The following is a 19,440-nucleotide window of genomic DNA, read 5'->3' on the forward strand; positions in this document are numbered from 1 at the left end:
ATCTGTATAATTATAGAGAGGAAGAATAGAAGAGGCAGAATGTAGAAATGATGAGCTATTAGGATGTTAAATTCTGACTTCAACATAAGAAGTCAATAGATAATGCCTAAATTTGAATACTCAAGAAATTTAATGGGCATATTATTTAGAAATATTGAGTAAAAGAATGAACAAACTATTCCTACACATACAAACATGAATAACTATCAGACGTAATTTTGAGCAAATATGTGGCAGACACACACAAGAACACACACTCTATTATATCATTTACAGACAGCTCAAAGAAAGATCAAATTAACCAGTGATTAAGTGTCAGGATAGTGGTTTTCTTCGGTATGCGTAGAAAGTGAGAGGAAGCATGATTCTTCTGAAGTGTTGATAAGATTTTATTTCTTGATCTCTGGGATGTTTATACCTATGTATTGACTTGGCCAAAATTAATTGTGCTATACACTTATGACTTGTGTAATGTTCTCTATATATGATGTACTTCAATAAAACTTTAATTTGAAAGGAAATAGACATTAAGTTGTATGCCAGGAGGGAGAGGTTGACAAAAAAAGGGGAAAGAGGATTCAAGGAGTATAGACTATGCAAAGGACTGATTTAGTTGTTTTCAGTACGTCTTGTAAAATGATTTTTATTCATAATATGTGTGTTACTTGATAAAAATTTTGCAAGAAAAAATAATAGTAGTAGAGTTATATGTTTCAACATGTATACATCTTTTAACAAGCTATTCAAAATAGTTCTGAAATGATACATAAAGAAAAATGCTGAACAATAATATATAGCTAATGGATACATATATTTGTAACGATAGTATGAAGTATGCAAAAAATGGCACGTATGAAATCATGACTTTTGTTATTTCTTGAATTTGAAGGAGACATAACAGGAAGCTTTAACTTTTCTCTAAGGTTTTATGTCCTCTAAAAATCTGATGCAAAGTTAGTATCCATTATACCTAGCTGGTGAAATACCCAGCATATTTCCCTATGTTTGAAGTTTATGATTAAAACAACTTTCTGAGATTAAAATAATGGTGTCCCAACAAAATAATGATAGAGATACAGAGAAAAAAAATCAAGTTTACTTAACTATGTAAAATAATACTTTTAAAATACAATATAAAGTTAAAAAAAAAACAGTAAAGAAGGATACAAATTACATACCATAGCAATACCTGCGTCACAGCTTTTATTGCATATTGTGCCAGGAAATGTTGCTCCCACATATTTAGGCTGTTTCCTGTAACTACATCATTACAGTATGGCTTTTTTATTAGCATGGTTACTCAGAACAATTTACTAGCTTACTTATTAAGTTAAATCTCCCATAGAATTTAAAATAATTTGTCAAACATACAATTTTTTATCTGAATAATATCTAATATATTATACAAGGTGCTCAAATCATTGAAAACTGTAATTCACTTTAATGCCAGTTTTCTTTCCTAAACTAACTCTTTGACTTGATACAATTTTATTTATCTCAAATTCTCCTCAGTTTCCCTTATTCAGCATTCACTGTTTTGGTCACTAAAAGTTAAAACGAAAGGGATTTTTAATCTGTAGAAAAGAAATCTTGCCTGTTCTAAAGATAAGCATTTTTAAAAATTAAATGTAACCAAAACACTCAAATCTTTCTTTATCAAACAGTAGACACGAAATGTATTCACATAACGAGGTAATGTTAACTGAATAGTGTCAATTTTACATCATTAGTAAGCTGAGGCTTGTATGTATTCTATAGTATAGTTGATATCATAAAAGTTCATGAAAGACAGACTTTTTTGCATAAATTATACTCCAAAATATTTTGTCATATAAGTGATTCAGGTTATTTTATTTTTATTATATTTCCAACCACACTATCACCTCAATGGCAACAGCTATGTTTTCTTTAACATTTTCCAAGGGGCCTACAGAAAGCTGAAGAACACAATAAAGGCATTAAATTATAAAATTAATGGAATTATTTATGTATATCTCTTTATTAATGTAGAACATTGTGCTTACATAAGTAAGAATGTTACGTCATGGGGCCGTAGGATAAGATAGTCCTGTTTCCATGTCAAAAATCTTTGTAATAAATCATCAGCATCCCCATTAGTAGAAATTTGGTTTTTATCTGACCACAATTCCAAGGAGGATAGTATCACAGTCAATTTGAACTGACTAAACATCTAAAAATAAGATTTACAGTATATTTATTCAAATAACATAAATCATTACATCAAAGCAGTACAAAAAATAAAGAAAAAGTTTACTTGATTACTTTGGATATTAAACCAAATAAAGGGCTTTAAGTCATTAATTTGTCATGATATAATGGAAAGGTTTTCAATGACTTTTTATAAAATTGTAAATGTAAAGAAGTTAAAACTTACTGTGTTGACAAGGCCAATAAGCTGAATAATTTTCTGCATTACAGCCATCGTTTCTGATCCCATATAATCGTGCTGAAAAAGAAATTTTTATGATTCTTTAAAAAATGTGAGTGACAGCAATTTTTTTTTTATGGCAAATATATCTTGGTGATACCAGGCAAGAAAACCATAGGATCTGTCAGACAATTTAAAGCATACTAACATAAAGATGATAATATTTACAATAAATGAAAACAAACAACAAAAAGAAAAAAATCATACTTGGGCATTCAACATAGATTCTCACTTGTTATATATGTTAAAGACATTGTCCAGCAGAAACAATTGAAATCCTCAAGAAGTACTAAAATAACTTCACAGATCCCTCTGTATTATAAAGGGATTTCTTGAGGTAGACATTTTCTGTAACACAGAGGGAATCAACCACAGTATTTCCCATTGTATGCTTAGTAATTAAAGAAGAAGCAAATACATAAGCATTAAAAAAAATCAAAATGCTCAAATAAATCTTTAGGAAAAAACACAGAAATTGTAATGATGTAAAGTGAAGATTATGTGGAATGAATGATTCAAAAATGTTTGATAAAGAACAAGATGAAATAGGGTAAAGGAAAAAAAGAATTTTTCCTCTGAAACTCATAAATACATTTTTTAGAACTAAAGTATAGTCGATTTACAATCTTATTAGTTTCAGGTGTACAGTATAGTGATTCAAGATTTTCATAGATTATATCCCATTCAGAGTTATAGAACACTGCCCCTATTCACTGTGCTGCATTTCAGTCATCAAGTAAATGCTAATAAAAACCACAATATGTTCTCAGTATTCATACACCAGAATGGCAACAATTTAAAAAAGACTATCAATACCAATTACTTGTGAGAATATGGAAGAACAAATTGTTATAGTCACTTTTGGAGATTAGCAATATCCTCTAAAAGTAATATACGCTAACCCGATGATATAACAATTTCACTCTTAGGTAGATACTCAAGAGATATTATGTCTACCAAGTGGACATTCTTCCAAAGAAGACACACAAGTGGCCAACAGGTACACTAAAAGGTATTCAACATTACTAATCCTCAGGGAAATGCAAATCGAATCCACAGTGAGATATCACCTCACACCTGTCAGAATGGCTATCATCGAAAAAACAAGAGCTAACAAATGCTGGTGAGGATGTCAAGAAAGGGAACGCTTGTGCACTGTTGGTGGGAATGTAAATTGGTACATACACTGTGGAAAACAGTATAACGGTTCCTTAAAAAATTAAAAAAGGAACTACCATATGACCTGACAATCCCAATCCTCAGTATACATCCTAAGGAAATGAAATCAGTATCTCATAGAGATATCTGCATTCCCATGTTTACTGAAACATCATTCACAACTGAAACATTATTCACAGTAGCCTAGGTACGAAAACAACCTACGTGCCCATCAACAGGTGAACGAACAAAGAAAAAGTGGTATATATGTGAAATGGAATATTAGTCATTAAAGAGAAGGACATTCTCCCATTTGAATGTCCTGCATGAGAAACCTGGAAGGCATCGTGCTAACTGAAACAAGCCAGCCAGAGAAAGACAGGAACTGTATGGTATCACTTATATGTAGAATCTAAAACAAAAAGTCCAATTTCATAGAAACAGAGAAGAGAATTTTGGTTTCCAGAGGCGGAAATGGAGAAATGTAGGTCAAAGGGTACAACCTTTCAGTTATAAGAATAACATGGTATTGTATACTTGAAAGTTGAAAGCAGATCTTTAGTGTTCTCACCCCCCCCCACACACACACACAGAAAAAAGAGTTAACTATGTGAGGTGATGAATGTGTTAATTATCTAGATCTTGGTAATCAATCCACAATGTACATGTACATCAAACCTTCACATTGTACAATTTAATTATATACAATCATATTTATCAATTATGCCTCAAAAAAAGATGGAAAAATATTAACTGAATTGGTCAGATGGTAAATATCTGATACGTTCAAAGAAAACACTGTGACCAGAGAGGCTACAGCTGGTTAAAGAGAGGGCAAGGCAGTTAGGAGGTGTGGCCAAAGAGACCCTGGCCTAATCTGGGGATGAGGACGCAGGCAGACAACACTGGGCACCCTAGGCTAGTTTGGGGTTCTAATCGTATCTAAGTCACACTTAGAATTAAATATTTATATTTGAAAATAATTAGAAAATTCCATTACGTCTTTGAAGTTAAGGAAATTTTTAATTATGTTTAAAGAAAGAAGAGAGATAGACATCAAGGTCCTGTATAACACAGGGAACTATATTCAATATCCTGTAATAAACCAGAATGGAAAACAATAAGAAAAAAAGAATGTCTGTATGTGTATAACTGAGTGGATTTGCTGTACAAAAGAAAAAGTGGTATATATGTGAAATGGAATATTAGTCATTAAAGAGAAGGACATTCTCCCATTTGAATGTCCTGCATGAGAAACCTGGAAGGCATCGTGCTAACTGAAACAAGCCAGCCAGAGAAAGACAGGAACTGTATGGTATCACTTATATGTAGAATCTAAAACAAAAAGTCCAATTTCATAGAAACAGAGAAGAGAATTTTGGTTTCCAGAGGCGGAAATGGAGAAATGTAGGTCAAAGGGTACAACCTTTCAGTTATAAGAATAACATGGTATTGTATACTTGAAAGTTGAAAGCAGATCTTTAGTGTTCTCACCCCCCCCCACACACACACACAGAAAAAAGAGTTAACTATGTGAGGTGATGAATGTGTTAATTATCTAGATCTTGGTAATCAATCCACAATGTACATGTACATCAAACCTTCACATTGTACAATTTAATTATATACAATCATATTTATCAATTATGCCTCAAAAAAAGATGGAAAAATATTAACTGAATTGGTCAGATGGTAAATATCTGATACGTTCAAAGAAAACACTGTGACCAGAGAGGCTACAGCTGGTTAAAGAGAGGGCAAGGCAGTTAGGAGGTGTGGCCAAAGAGACCCTGGCCTAATCTGGGGATGAGGACGCAGGCAGACAACACTGGGCACCCTAGGCTAGTTTGGGGTTCTAATCGTATCTAAGTCACACTTAGAATTAAATATTTATATTTGAAAATAATTAGAAAATTCCATTACGTCTTTGAAGTTAAGGAAATTTTTAATTATGTTTAAAGAAAGAAGAGAGATAGACATCAAGGTCCTGTATAACACAGGGAACTATATTCAATATCCTGTAATAAACCAGAATGGAAAACAATAAGAAAAAAAGAATGTCTGTATGTGTATAACTGAGTGGATTTGCTGTACAGCAGAGATTGGCCCAACATTGTAAATCAACTATACTTCAATAAAAAAAAAATAAATAAATAGATAAATAAAACAGGGCTTCCCTGGTGGAGCAGTGGTTAAGAATCCGCCTGCCAATGCAAGGAACACAGGTTCGAGCCCTGGTCCGGGAAGATCCCACGTGCCGCGGAGCAACTAAGCCCGTGTGCCACAACTACTGAACCTGAGCTCTAGAGCCTCCGAGCCACAGCTACTGAAGCCCGTGTGCCTAGAGTCTGTGCTCTGCAACCAGAGAAGCCACTGCAATGAGAAGCCCACGGACAGCAACGAAGACCCAACACAGCCATAAATAAATTAATTAATTAATTAATTAATTTTAAAAAATAAAAAGGGAAATCTCTTTTTTTAAAAAATTCAATTAATTAATTAATTAATTAAAAATGTCTGGAGTCTCAAAGGTAAATTACCCCAAATTGGCAATTCCGTGTTTTAATTTTTCTATCAACATTTAGCAAAAAGTGTAGCTACCTTTCCATGATCATTAGAAATATTAATTTAGAAACCTGTAAGACAGCTAACAATATTAAACATTTCCATAAATTGGTTTCATAAAGTTAATACTCAGAAAAGTTTTAACATTTCAGCTGATGTTCTCTAGGTGATAGCAATAAAACATTAAGCAAAGAAAGAAAGAAAGAAAGAAAAGAGAGAGTGAGGGAAGGAGGGGAGAGTTTGACTTACCAAAGCTTTTTCCACTATAATGTGCATTTCTAGATACTGGGGTAATAGTTCTGAAAGAGTTTTTTCCTGAAAGGAGAATTTATCAAATGTTAACATGTTTTGAATTTGTTAAGCACAGAGAGTGACATGTAAAGGAAGCAAAGAGGATGTATATAAGACCCTCAAGAGGACTTAACAGTATAAATTAATTGTAAATCAGAGAATTTACTTGAAAACAGATTCCAGGTTTAAGGGAATCCCAGGGAGCCTGATAGAGTAAGGTGGGAGTCTAGGTACTCACTATGAATACTGCGTAAGAGAAAGTGAATAGCTCTGTAGCTCCAGAGCATAGGCTGCATGCCCCACTTGATATGAGATAATAATCCTTGATTGTGCCAAGTCAGTCAGCTATGAATCAACAATTTACTACATCGTCATTTAGTACTCTAATGGTAATTTCTACATGAGCTATATTTCTAACACATTGAGATACCATTTCACACACAGATATTTTAAAGAAACCAAAATTTCTTCCTTGACCCAAGTGCATTGGTAACTAAATCGAACAGTAAGGAGGATACAAAGATTGGGTCTGTCATAAAATATCTTAGCTTACTATAAATAAACAGGCAAACAAACAAACTGGACTTGACAGTAGAGCCTAGGTTTATATTTCCATAGGGAAGCAAACTACGCCTGCATCTTATATATGTATATACTGAGATGCTGACTTTTTTCCTTTGTGGTCAACATTCAGTTTAAAGGTATTCTGTATTTTGGTTACCCTTACTGTGCCTGTATAAAAATATAAGTCAATGTTGACAACCATGTCTTCTGCACTGCAGCTTGACTGAGTATAATTATAAATTATGTGTGTACCATAACCAATGTCGAGTATGTTTCTGCACGGTAGGTTTCATATTTTAATAACAGCATTGTTTTTTATCCTATTTGCCTTTCCAAATTTATATTCTTATTTTCAAAATAATAAATAAAAAATGTAACTTTGATACCTGTGTTTTAAAACAACTTATAATACTATTCACCATAATGTCAGATGTCACTTTCAGTAAAATGAACTTCAAAATTCATTTGTTTTTAATAGGTTATCTTTATTTCCTTTTGTAAAACTTTGTGTTCATTTAAAAAAAATAAGTATTGAATCATAGAATATTGCCAAAATAGCTCACTGTATCTCATATATTATTCACTCAGTTTCCCCCAGTGGTTACATGTTACAAAACCATAGTATGTTTTCAAAACCAGGATATTGACCTGGAACAGTGTGTATGGGTATATCTCTACATCATATTGTCATGTGTATGTTTATATAACCAGCACTGCAATCAAGATACAAAACTATTTTATCACCACAAAGATTTCCCTTGTTGTACCTCTTTAAAGTCAGATGAGATTATACAGTTAGAGGAAGAGAAAGATAAAAGAATGGAGAAAAATGAACAGAACCTGTTCTGTTCCTGTAGGGCACTTTCAAGCACACCAACATGCATATAGTGGGAGTAACAGAAAGTGAGGGGATAGATAAAAGGGCAGAAAGGATCTTCAAAGAACTAATGGCCAAAAAGTTCCCAAATTTGATGAAAAAAACATGAATTTAAACATCCAAGAAGCTTAATGAACTCCAAGTAGGATAAACTCAAAGGGATCCCCTCAAAGGTACATCATAAGAAAACTGTCATAAGGCAAAGACAGAGGCTCTTGAAAGAATCAACAAAGAAGGGACTCATCATGTACAAGGAATCCTCAATAAGATGAATAATTTTTGATTCTTCATCAGAGACCATGGAGTCCAAAAGACGGGGAACTGAAATATTCAAAGTGATGAAAGAAATAATTCTATATTCAGCCAACAAGTAAATTAAGAGTTTAATAATATACAAATGATTAAGTATTCTAGAAAGATATGTCCCAGTAGTACGTAAAGCTATAGGGCAAAATATTAAAAGTAATTTTACCAGGGTAGTGGTAACTATTCTTCCTATATTCCTAAATTTTATTCAATAATATGCACTTTTGTTGGAATAAAAATGGAAAACAAGAAATATTACATTATACATCATACAACAATAAGCTTGACACACATTATTGCATATTTCCATGTATTTTAGATGGAATATGGATGTTTCATTTACTGCTGTAGAAAAAAGATACCAAATTTTATATTACTACTCAACAGCTAAGTAGTTCCTTTTCATGATTAACACAATTCTACAGAAGTAATTTTATAGTGCGTCATAACATCCAAATTGTCTCAGTTACCTGTGAGTTTAATTGGATTTTATAGGGCTGGTCTTTCTGCCAAATATTGCTGTAATTTTCTGCTAACATTGGCATATCTGGATTGTCATTTTTCACTTGATAAATTATGTGCTCGAACCTTGCTGAAGATTCCAATGGCTCAATTCCATAGCTGATATTTTCAAACTGAAGAAATCCCCTGAATATTTAGAAAGCAGTGATATAAAAATCCTGCCTATGATCCCATCAGACCTATAACCCAAAGTGTTGTAAGAAATGAGAAACCATAATGAGGTACATGTGTTAAACCCACTCTCTTTCCCTGCCTTTTTTCAGCTACCATTAGTAACTGAGTAACCACATCTGAGTCAGTTTTTCTCATGTATTAAAAAACTAAATATACTGAAAAGTATTTTGTATTTTCTGTATAGTAGTCTCATTCATTCAAGATGTATTAATTAAGGCCAAGTATTTGCTGGGAACCAAGACATTTGTTGAGAATTCCAAGAATAAAAAGTTCCTATTCTTACAGGGGTTAGAATAAGAGAAAATGGATATATAGAGTGGAGATCTAAAAAGATTAATATGCAGGAAAACCACATTCAGAGGATGTCAGTTTTCTGAGTTGATATGAGCAAATTCTGGAAATCAGGCAACCAAAAGCAAAAGGAAGTTAGGAAGAGATTTTTGCTCTGCTCTGGACCTGTCTTCATCTGATAAACTCACCACCTTCTTCCTGCCACTATCAATGACGAAAATCACTTATCCCTGCCCTTTTACCTCTGAGGTACCTTCTCAATTAGTCATTTTACATCTGATACCAAGTACACCTACACTGAGAGCATACAATATGTGCTTAGTTAAGCAACTAATTAATGTCATTTTCCATAACTGTTCCAGATAACTGATAGATAATACAACAATAACATCTAGGGAGATGTTCTAAAGGATTCGGGTGGGGGGTGTTTGTTCTGTTTTACTGCATCTATCTCTTTCTGCTCAATATCTTGAAAATATCTCCAGTCAGGATTCCCTTGAGTGATTTCATTTCAATTGGCATGACTAAGGTCCACTTATTAATATTATTAATAAAAGTAAGGCCATCATGAAGAAAACGTTCAGATTTGAATTCTCCTTAAATATCCCAGATTTGTGTTTTGCGGCCACTAAGTTTCATTTTAAAGTATATCCTAAGTTTTCATGTATAAATAGCCTCTAAAATGCTATTACCTGAGTCCAGAACAGATGCTGAGTGTCACGACTGAATTTGGAAAATCTGCAACGTATCCTTGGTAATGGCAATGCATCTGAAAAACAGTACAGAGTGGCAAATCAATACATTATTTATGCATAAAAGTGTATTGGCAAACATTATAAATATTCAAAACATTAAAACAGTTGAAAATAATAAGACTGTGTATCATACAGATTTACTAAAGTTGATTTTCAAGGAAAATAAGTATTTGACAACTCTCTTTACTTTGTACCACCTAGGTGCCCATGAGTGTTCTCTAGGTCTGGATTTCATCTCTATCATACATGGAATGTGGAATAAAATTGTATGAAACGGCCAACATGGAACAAACATATCCCAGTGGTAATAATATGTCCACTTCAATAAGGAAACGTGTGATAATAAATGTCTAAGACACCTGGGTCTTACCTTAAAATATGAAGACTCAGAATGCAAAGATCCAGTTTCGTTGTATGTATAAACCAAAAAGTTCTGGGATACGAATGAGCTAAGAAGAACAAAAATAAAAAACTGATTGAATCATGAATTTATTATGAACATAATCATTAAAATAATAAAAATAACAGTGAAATATATGATTCATATAATAATATTCCTTAACTAGAGTAATTTTAGCATGCCATAACAGTGTAAATTCATAGAACTATTGACTCAGAGAGTTTAGGATTTCTTAACACTGGAATAGATTTTGAATCCTCCATATCAGATATTCATGTGTGTGCCTGCCTGTGCCTCCATTCAACAAGATTTACTGAGTGTCAATGCTCTGACAGATCCTCTTCGAGGCACTGGGATACAACAGTAAACAAAAGAGAAAACCACGGGTCTTCACGGCCAGTGAGAGACACATACGCTAGTACATTAGGTGATGATAAATAAGGCCCAGGGTGGCAGGAGGTTGGTTGCAAATGTAGACAGGATGGCATGGAAAGGCTCACTGAACTGATAAGTAAAGACCTGAAAACAAGCCACTTGGATTTGCACAGAAATGTTATTCCGGCCAAAGCAAGGAGAAAATGCAAAGACCCTGAGGCAGAGATATGTTTTGTGTTTACAAAGAACATCTGGGGGCAGTGCCTGTGGTGAAGTGTGAAAACAAGAGCCCACAGTAAGAGATGGTGTCACCGAGATGAGAAGCCACTGGAAGAGTCTGAGCAGATTGAGGACGGGTCAGACCAGCATTTTAATAGAATCAGACTGAATGCTGTGTTGAGAACCATCTGTAGGACAAATAAGCAGAAACAGAGAGATCAGCTAGGTTATTACAGTCACCCAGGCAAGACATGACGGTGGCTTGAGCTAGGATTGCAGCAGTGGTGGAGGTCCCATTCTGGATGCATTTTGAAGGCAGATCGCATGGGATTTAATAATCCATTGGATGTGGGGGGAAAACAAAAGAAAAAATAGATGTCAGGAATGACCCTAACATTTTTGTTCTGAGAAACTGGAAGAGTAGAGGTGCCATTTACTGAGATAATTGTGGGAAAGGCAAATTTTGTTAAAGCATCAGAAGTACATTTTAGACACATTAAATATGAGAATTCTCATAACCTCTTGGTTATCAAATAAGTAGTCAAATAAATGAATATGGAGAGGAAAAAGTAGAGATACAAGTTTGGGAGTAATCAATACATAAATGGTATTAAATCCATAGGAGTAGATGAAATAACTGGGTGATTGAGTATAGCTAGGGGAAAAAACAAACAAACAAGATTTAAGAATAGCACCATGGAGAACTCTAAGACTGAAGAGATGAGGAGGAATCTAGAAAACAAACAAACAAAACAAAATCTGAGAAAGAGTGAGCGCAGTGGTAAGAGTTAAACACGGGATCCTGCGGTTCCCTGGAAGCCAAATGAAGAAACTATTATATGTTGGAGACACTGCTCAGCTACACAAAATGCGGCCGATTGGTCAAGAAAAATGAAGAGTAAAAAATAACCGGCATTTAGAAACATGAGGATCTTGGATGATCTTATCAAAAAACACTTTTAAGGGCATGGTAGCGACATTAAAGACCAACATGAGTTTAACGATCATGAATTACAAGAGAATAGTCATGAATTAAGTGAGGACGATTTTCTCCAGGCTTGTTCAACTACAAAGATGCAGGCAGACAAAATGCAGTTGTGATAAATATATATTTTCAAAGATAAAGGCAGAGAAGAGGCTGTTTGAGTCCACTTATATAAAATGTTGAGAAAACACAAATTAAGAGACAGGAAATAGATTGCTTGTTGCCTGGAGTAGTGGCGGATGACAGGGATTAAATATGGGTCTTAGGTGGGGAATGAAATGTTCTAAAACTGAATTTATGGTTGATAATTGTAATACGATATTAAAATCATTAAATTATACATTTCAGAGTTTTATGATTTTATATATATATATAATTTACCAAATAAAGTTGTTAAAAATAAATACATATATAATTAATACCTCCATACAAAGTATGCCACTAGTTAAATTTTCCACCAATAACCACATGATATGTACACATGTTTGATTTCACATCGGATATACTTGATACACAGCTTGCAGTTCTTGGGTTCAATGGCTTTATACTCTTATTTATACGTAACTTATTTCTTAATTTGAAAATAACAAGCTGGAATATACAAATGCAAAGTTCTCATAGACTTCATATTCAAGACCTAATGAATCCTAAACTGAAAAATTGACTAATTAAACAGCCTACATTTCACTGCATTCTTGAATTTAAATAGTGTACAAAAACATTTTTAAAAAAGTAAATTCTCAGCTTTAAGGGAAAATCATATCTTACTGTTTCCTGAGATGCAGAGTGTATGGTTTTTTATCAATTGTAATGCTATAAGTCACCTAAAATAAAGCAAATAAAGACGATTTAGTAAATCAGAAATATGTAAAGTAAAAGAGTATTTTTCACTCAAGTTGAAAAAGACTCACCCAATCTATTTTAAAAAAGAATATATTCTTCAGAATTTATTGTTCTAAATAGTAAAAATCTAAAATTTTCTAATAAATTCAGGATGAGGGTGATAAATTTACTGTAGGGATGGCTTTTGAAAAGAATAAATGAAAACGATATTTTGAAAAAATATAATTTTACTATTTATTAATACTAGATTTTAATTGTTTATATTTAGAAAAAAATATATTCATCCTTAGCCAAAATGAATGAGGCATGACTATAGGCTTACATTCTACACCAAATATAATGAAACAACAGCAAGTTTATAAATACATATATACATACTAACAAACACTACAGCCACTTTGCAATGCTTCACATATAAACTAGGAGGAAAACAGACCTGAGAGAATGAAGCTAGCGAGGAACGCTGCAGCTCCAGGACTATGAGCTCTGAAACTACAGGGACTAAGTTATAATGGTCCTCATTACCTTGACGTGATTCCAGGAACAGGAAGCGTACACAGTACACAGTAAAGCAGATTGCTTTTGTAAGATCATCAGGAGGGTGAGAAAGTGTCTAGCTAAATTGAATTTTATAGAATAGAACAACGTAGGCTTGAAATCCACCCTTTGCCATTTAACACAATGTGATCAACAGAGGTACGTCCATCCACTTGGCCATATCCTATTGGTTGGAAGGAAGTCACAGGTCTTTCCCACACTCATAGTGAGACAGGCTGGGACCTGGGACCCTTTGCTGCAGTGCAAAGGATACACCTGGATATCCTGTATCCTGGATACACCTCTACTGGGGCAACAAAATACAAAGAAACTGTATGGGACTAAAAATAACTGCATGCCAGACGTAGAGAATGGACTTGGGGACATGGGGAGGGGGAAGGGTAAGTTGGGACGAAGTGAGAGAGTGGCATGGACATATATACACTACCAAATGTAAAATAGATAGCTAGTGGGAAGCAGCCGCATAGCACAGGTAGATCAGCTCGGTGCTCTGTGACCACCTAGAGGGGTGGGATAGGGAGGGTGGGAGGGAGACGCAAGAGGGAGGGGATATGGAGATATATGTATATGTATAGCTGATTCACTTTGTTATACAGCAGGAACTAACACACCATTGTAAAGCAATTATACTCCAATAAAGATGTTAAAAAAAAAATGCGTGTATGCCTTAGTTGGGGCAAATTCCAGCTGCCACTTTTGAAGAGCCTGGAGCAAAAACAGGGTGTTGGGAGCAAAAGGGTGGTACTGAGCATGCACCCTGCACACACCACCACCTAAGGGGTGGGCAAAACACCTAAGGCCCCCCTCTGGCCTGACCCATGGACACACCACTGCCCTCGCCCCATATAAGGAACAAGCCTGCCCTACCTCCTGGAGTGAGCAAGAAAGGGGACCTGTTGTTTGTTCTCCCTCCTCTGCTGCAGCAGGGGCCCCAGTAAAGCCTTGCCTGAATTTCTTGTCTGGCCTCTGATCAATTTCTATTGATTGGGGAAGGCCAAGAGCCCTGGTCGGTAACAATAGGTGGAGCTTATTCAACGGCATGAACACCAGATGGTAAGAATCACTTGGTTAAATTAGGGTCTGTCCAACACCATGGGCAAAGAACAACTGGGCAGCTGAGGAATAAAACCCACAGCTCACATTGTGCTGGGAGATATTCAGGGTCTGATCAACCAGAGGAGAAGAATGTCACTGAACACTCATGCCATCCACTAGATATCACAGAAGGGTCAAATTTTAGTGTTAAGGAGAAACTAATCTTAGAGTAAAGGCCACTCTAAACATCCATCCGAAAGATATTACAAGGCAGCATGAAATTGTCTATCTGATTCATAAGTAAGTTAATTGTCTGCCGAAACAAAGTACAGCACATTTCAAAGGAAAACCACAAAATCAAGCAATCAACCAAATAAAATTAGCAAGGTTAATCCAATCAAAAACAATTATACACAGGGATATGAAATCAGTCTGATGGCAAGATACGAGGTTCCTGCCTTATCCTCCCACAGATACACCAAACATACGCCTCACATGGATTGATGCCCTGTGAGAGAAATCCAGAAAGTAGCACAGTGACTCCTCAACACTGGGTCACTGAGAAAGTACCCACTGTGAAAATGGGTAGGAAAGGCTGATACACACACTCACCACAAAACCCACCCCTGGCAAAGTGCTTACAATCAGGAGGGAACCCCGAACTCTCAGTATGCCCCTCAGAACCAAAAGGTTTGGACCAGGCATCCAGCAGCACAACTTTTAAGGCTGCCACCCAAGGGACTGGCTTCCAAATAACTTAGTTCAGAGAGCCACTGGGACTTGACATCCCTAATTCCTCAGACCCCCATTAAACAAAGAAGCAGTTTTTAAATGTGTGCATGAGCACTTCCCATAGTTCCCCCCCACCCCGGGGTGTATCATAGAGGGAGCAGACAAAAAGCACCCAGCTCCTATTTTCTCCCTGGAAGGAGTTTGACTGCACACTTTTCCAGTTGCAGCTTGAGGGTCCAGCTTCTAATCAGACTACATGTGGGTGCTGATAGGGATCCTCCCAGTAGCCTGAAAGGGCCGATGGGCACTTCCCTTGACGACTCCCCCAGGTTCAATCCAACAATAAAACCAAGTCTCCAGTTTCTTCCTGATAGGACCTTGTCTACACATCTAGAATCTCAACCTTTTTTTTTAATTGAAGTATACTGATGTACAATATTATATGTTACAGGTATAATATAGTGATTCATAATTTTTAAAGGCTGTACTCCATTCCTACTTATTATAACATATTAGCTATAGAACCTCAACTTTTAACGCTGCCACCTGAAGGTTTGGATCCCATACCACCTAGCTCTGAGACCTGACGGGGCTCAGCATTCACAGACTCCCCAGATTCATCTTAAGAGAAGATTTTTATACAGAAGTGCAAGCATTTCCAAGGACCATCTCCCTGGGCTTAGGGCAGAGGGCACAGGAAAAAGCACAAAGGTCCCAACTTCTCTGTGGAAAGGGTTTGAGTGCATACTTCCTCAGCTGCTGCTTGAGGGTTGAGCTTCTAAATAGCTTGCACCAGGGAGCTGACAGGGTACATAAATAGTAGTCATCTGGGGACTTGAACAGATGTGAGGGAATTCCCTGTGCTTTCTCTCTCTGACTCATCCCAACTATAAAGCTAATTCTCCAGCTTCTCCCTCAATGAAATTTGTCCACACATCTAGTGCCCCACCTTACACAGCTGCCATTAGAGGAACTGGCTCTGGAGCAGAGAGAACAAAAGAGGTGAAAGAAGTAACATTATCTCTGCAGATGACATGATCTCATGTATAGAAAACCCTAAAGACCATGTCAAAAAGCTATCAGAATTAATAAATGAATTCAGTAAAATTTTAAGACACAAGATCAAAATACAAAAAACAGTTGTGTTTCTATATACTGACAATGAACTACCAGAAAGAAAATAAAGAAAACAATACCATTTACAATAACATCAAAAGACAAAACATTTAAGAACAAATTTAGCCAAGAAGGTGAAAAACGTATACAGTAAAAACTAAAAAACAATCGTGAATAAAATTAGAGAAGACATAGATAAATATATATTCCGTGTTTATGGATTGAAAGGATTAATATTGTAAAATTTTCCATACTACCCAAAGTGATCTACAGATTCAGTGCAATCCCTATCAAAATTCCAATGTCATTTTTCACAGAAATAGAGAAAACAATCGTAAAATGTATATGGAACCACAAAAGAACCTTAATAGCTTAAACAATCTTGAAAAAGAAGAGCAAAGCCAGAGACATCACACCTTGTGATTTCAAACAATATTACAAGGCTGTAGTAATCAAACAGTATCTTACCAACATAAAAACAGACACGTAGATGAATGCACCATAACAACATAACTTTATACCTAAAGCAACTAGAAAAAGAACAGAAACCCAAAGTCAGTAGAAGGAAATAAATCATAAAGATCAGAGCAGAAATAAATGAAATAGAGACAAAAAAAAGCAATAGAAAGATCAATGAAACTAAAACTTGTTCTTTGAAAAGATAAGCAAAACTGATAAACATTTAGACAGACTCATCAAGAAAAAAGGGGAGAGGGCCCAAATCAATACAATCAGAAATGAAAAAGGAGTTGTAACTGACACTACAGAAATACAAAGGACCATGAGAGTATTACAAACAACTGTAAGCCAACAAAATGGACAACCTAGAAGAAACGGACAAATTCTTTGAAAGGTACAATCTCCCAAGACTGAACCAGGAAGAAATAGAAAATATGAACAGACCATTTACCAGTAGTGAACTCTACAGAGATTTCAAAACACTTCATGTCCTGCATCATTGTGATAACTGAAGTAAACAACTTGAAGCTTAAAGTGATCATGCAATGACAATATACATACAAACAGAAGTAAATCAGAACAAAAAGAGAAGAAACTTTTATGCAAACAGTTTCTCAACAGAAAGTAGTTTATTTATAATGGAATCAGAGTCTAATTAAAGTTTGGATTCCATGTCCTAAACTTATAACTTTGACTCCCTCAACTGAACATTTGTAATCCTCTTCCTCATATATATAAGAAAATATATGTAACATTTCAAAAGGTTAATGTGAGAATTAAATGAGACTAGTGTATGAAAATGCTTCTCCAAAGGAAATGATCTTACTGTGATTTTCAAGTACAATTTCACATTTAAGTTTTATGACAGTGATTCAGCAGTAGAAGAGAACCATGATAGGTTCCAACACTGTCTGTCAAAATAGAGTTAATGGAGTCTTAATTTTTGTACTTACTCTTATTTCAAAAATCGTTCCTTCAAACTGAAAAATTTCCCCAGGGTTTCTATATATTGACCACACCACTTTAACCACATGAAAATCTAAACCCCTGTATTGTGACTTCTAGTTTTTAATGTAAAACATTATAATTATGCCAATTTGAAGTATATTAATCAAGAAAATATTCAAGATGGAGTGTCTTCAATTTAATCAGCTTTTAATAGCAGGTACGCAGTTTTCAACTTTTTTTTCCAGTTAATATTTATTTACTGACAATGTTTTCATCATAATCAGGCAAATGTGACATTTTTATTTTTCCTTTTCTTTTTTTTCTTTGGCATTACTTCTAATAAGTTTGATGCTTCTGGGTCAAAACTTGCAGGTCTAAACCTTGCTCAAGACCATTTTCTCTGTCACTCTAACAGTGGCCATTAATAATTTTTTTCATAAATTTCATTGTCATGCTTATTTAATATTGATTTTTTTCTACGAGTATGATTCCTGAAAAGTGTTTACTATTTCTTGAAAATTGTGAACAAATAGGTCAGAAGAGCCTGAGAGATGAAGAGAAGGGCACAAGAGTTAGCAATGAAAATATGTTGCTTTGCAAGTGAATACAAATCAGTAGGATCTGATTCAATACAAAGGTAAAGAAAAATCGTCTTAAACTTTTAAATTATAAAACTAATATCCTTGATCATTCACCTGCTTCTCTGAATCTTCACTCTCATTCGACCTCATCTTCTGTGGAACTGTGACATACAGGAATATTCCCTCAGAATCTGTAGTAAGAAAATGGGATTTTTTGCAACAGTGCTCTCAGTCAAGCTTGGGTTCTTAAGTTTGAGTCCACGGTGGGGTCCACAATTGTAAGTCAATTTATCTACATGTGTTTACCCTCCTTCTTGGTCCACAGATTTCAATAGATTTTCAATGGCGCACTGAAAATGGCTAAGATACAAACAAGTGAACAGAAATTAGCCATTGCAGTTCTATAGGACCATCCTGTTCGTTTCCATAACCGCGTTGGGACCTGTTTCTCTCGGGTCTCTGAGGAATACATCCAGGGCAGTGCCGAACCTCGTATATCCTCTGGCCACAGAGTGGGTGACCCAGAAGGACCCTCAGCTGCTGAGACACTGGACCCTTGATGCAGAGAGTGGACTCCTTGGCTAACATCTTCCTTCCCCTGCCCTGGTCAGGGGTGGGTGGCGTAGGGGTGGGGTGTGGGAGGAAAGCACCGGCAGGGAATCGGGGAAAGGGGCGGTAGGGGTCCCAGAGCTACAGGAATTGCTCCCCAGGAAGAGCCCAGCCCTGCTCAGAAGCCAAAGGAGGGAGAAGGAAGTCGAGGCTCCGCCGTCTTACCCTGGAGGGCGTGTAGCCCTCCAAGCTCAGCAAGCAGGGCAACGAGGAGGAACATCGCTGGTCGGGGCGCTGGAAGCACGGCCAAGGTCAGAGACCGTTGGGCAGCCGTGAGGCTCGCGGGCAGCAGCAGTCAGAGGTTCAGCGCGCTAGGCCCCCGGGCCCTGGGGATGAGGACCAGGGCCTCGCAGTCGCTTTCAGCTGTGCTGGCTCATCCTTGGGCATCCTGAGTGACTGGGCACTCGAGGCTGGGAGAAGAAACAGCAGACAAAAGCCTAAGGGTCTGCGCACAGCTAGTTTGTGGTGACTAAGTGTACGTCTTTTTTTTTTTTTTTACATCTTTATTGGAGCAGAATTGCTTTACAGTGGTGTGTTAGTTTCTGCTTTATAACAAAGTGCATCAGTTATACATATGATCCCATATTTTAAATGCTTCAGTAGGGATAAAGGGGCAAATAAGCATTAT

The 19,440-nt window shown here is 35.9% G+C and overlaps 1 protein-coding gene across 1 annotated transcript in view; it reads right to left on the reverse strand.

Annotated features, from left to right (window-relative positions):
* ADAM18 (ADAM metallopeptidase domain 18) overlaps nucleotides 1-19,440 on the reverse strand; it is a 90,989-nt gene that overhangs the window by 58,714 nt on the left and 12,835 nt on the right. The window contains exons 3-12 of the mRNA XM_024764959.1: nucleotides 18,978-19,222; nucleotides 18,318-18,394; nucleotides 12,700-12,755; nucleotides 10,323-10,401; nucleotides 9,890-9,966; nucleotides 8,681-8,858; nucleotides 6,422-6,487; nucleotides 2,396-2,467; nucleotides 2,025-2,191; nucleotides 1,179-1,260 (exon numbers count right to left, since the gene is read on the reverse strand). Coding sequence (XP_024620727.1) covers nucleotides 1,179-1,260; nucleotides 2,025-2,191; nucleotides 2,396-2,467; nucleotides 6,422-6,487; nucleotides 8,681-8,858; nucleotides 9,890-9,966; nucleotides 10,323-10,401; nucleotides 12,700-12,755; nucleotides 18,318-18,394; nucleotides 18,978-19,032 — 909 coding nt within the window. The 5' untranslated portion in view covers nucleotides 19,033-19,222. The remainder of the gene's footprint in view (nucleotides 1-1,178; nucleotides 1,261-2,024; nucleotides 2,192-2,395; nucleotides 2,468-6,421; nucleotides 6,488-8,680; nucleotides 8,859-9,889; nucleotides 9,967-10,322; nucleotides 10,402-12,699; nucleotides 12,756-18,317; nucleotides 18,395-18,977; nucleotides 19,223-19,440) is intronic.

Source organism: Neophocaena asiaeorientalis, unplaced genomic scaffold, assembly GCF_003031525.2.
Source record: "Neophocaena asiaeorientalis asiaeorientalis breed wild unplaced genomic scaffold, Neophocaena_asiaeorientalis_V1.1 scaffold14, whole genome shotgun sequence".
In the NCBI taxonomy this organism is placed as follows: Eukaryota; Metazoa; Chordata; class Mammalia; order Artiodactyla; family Phocoenidae; genus Neophocaena; species Neophocaena asiaeorientalis.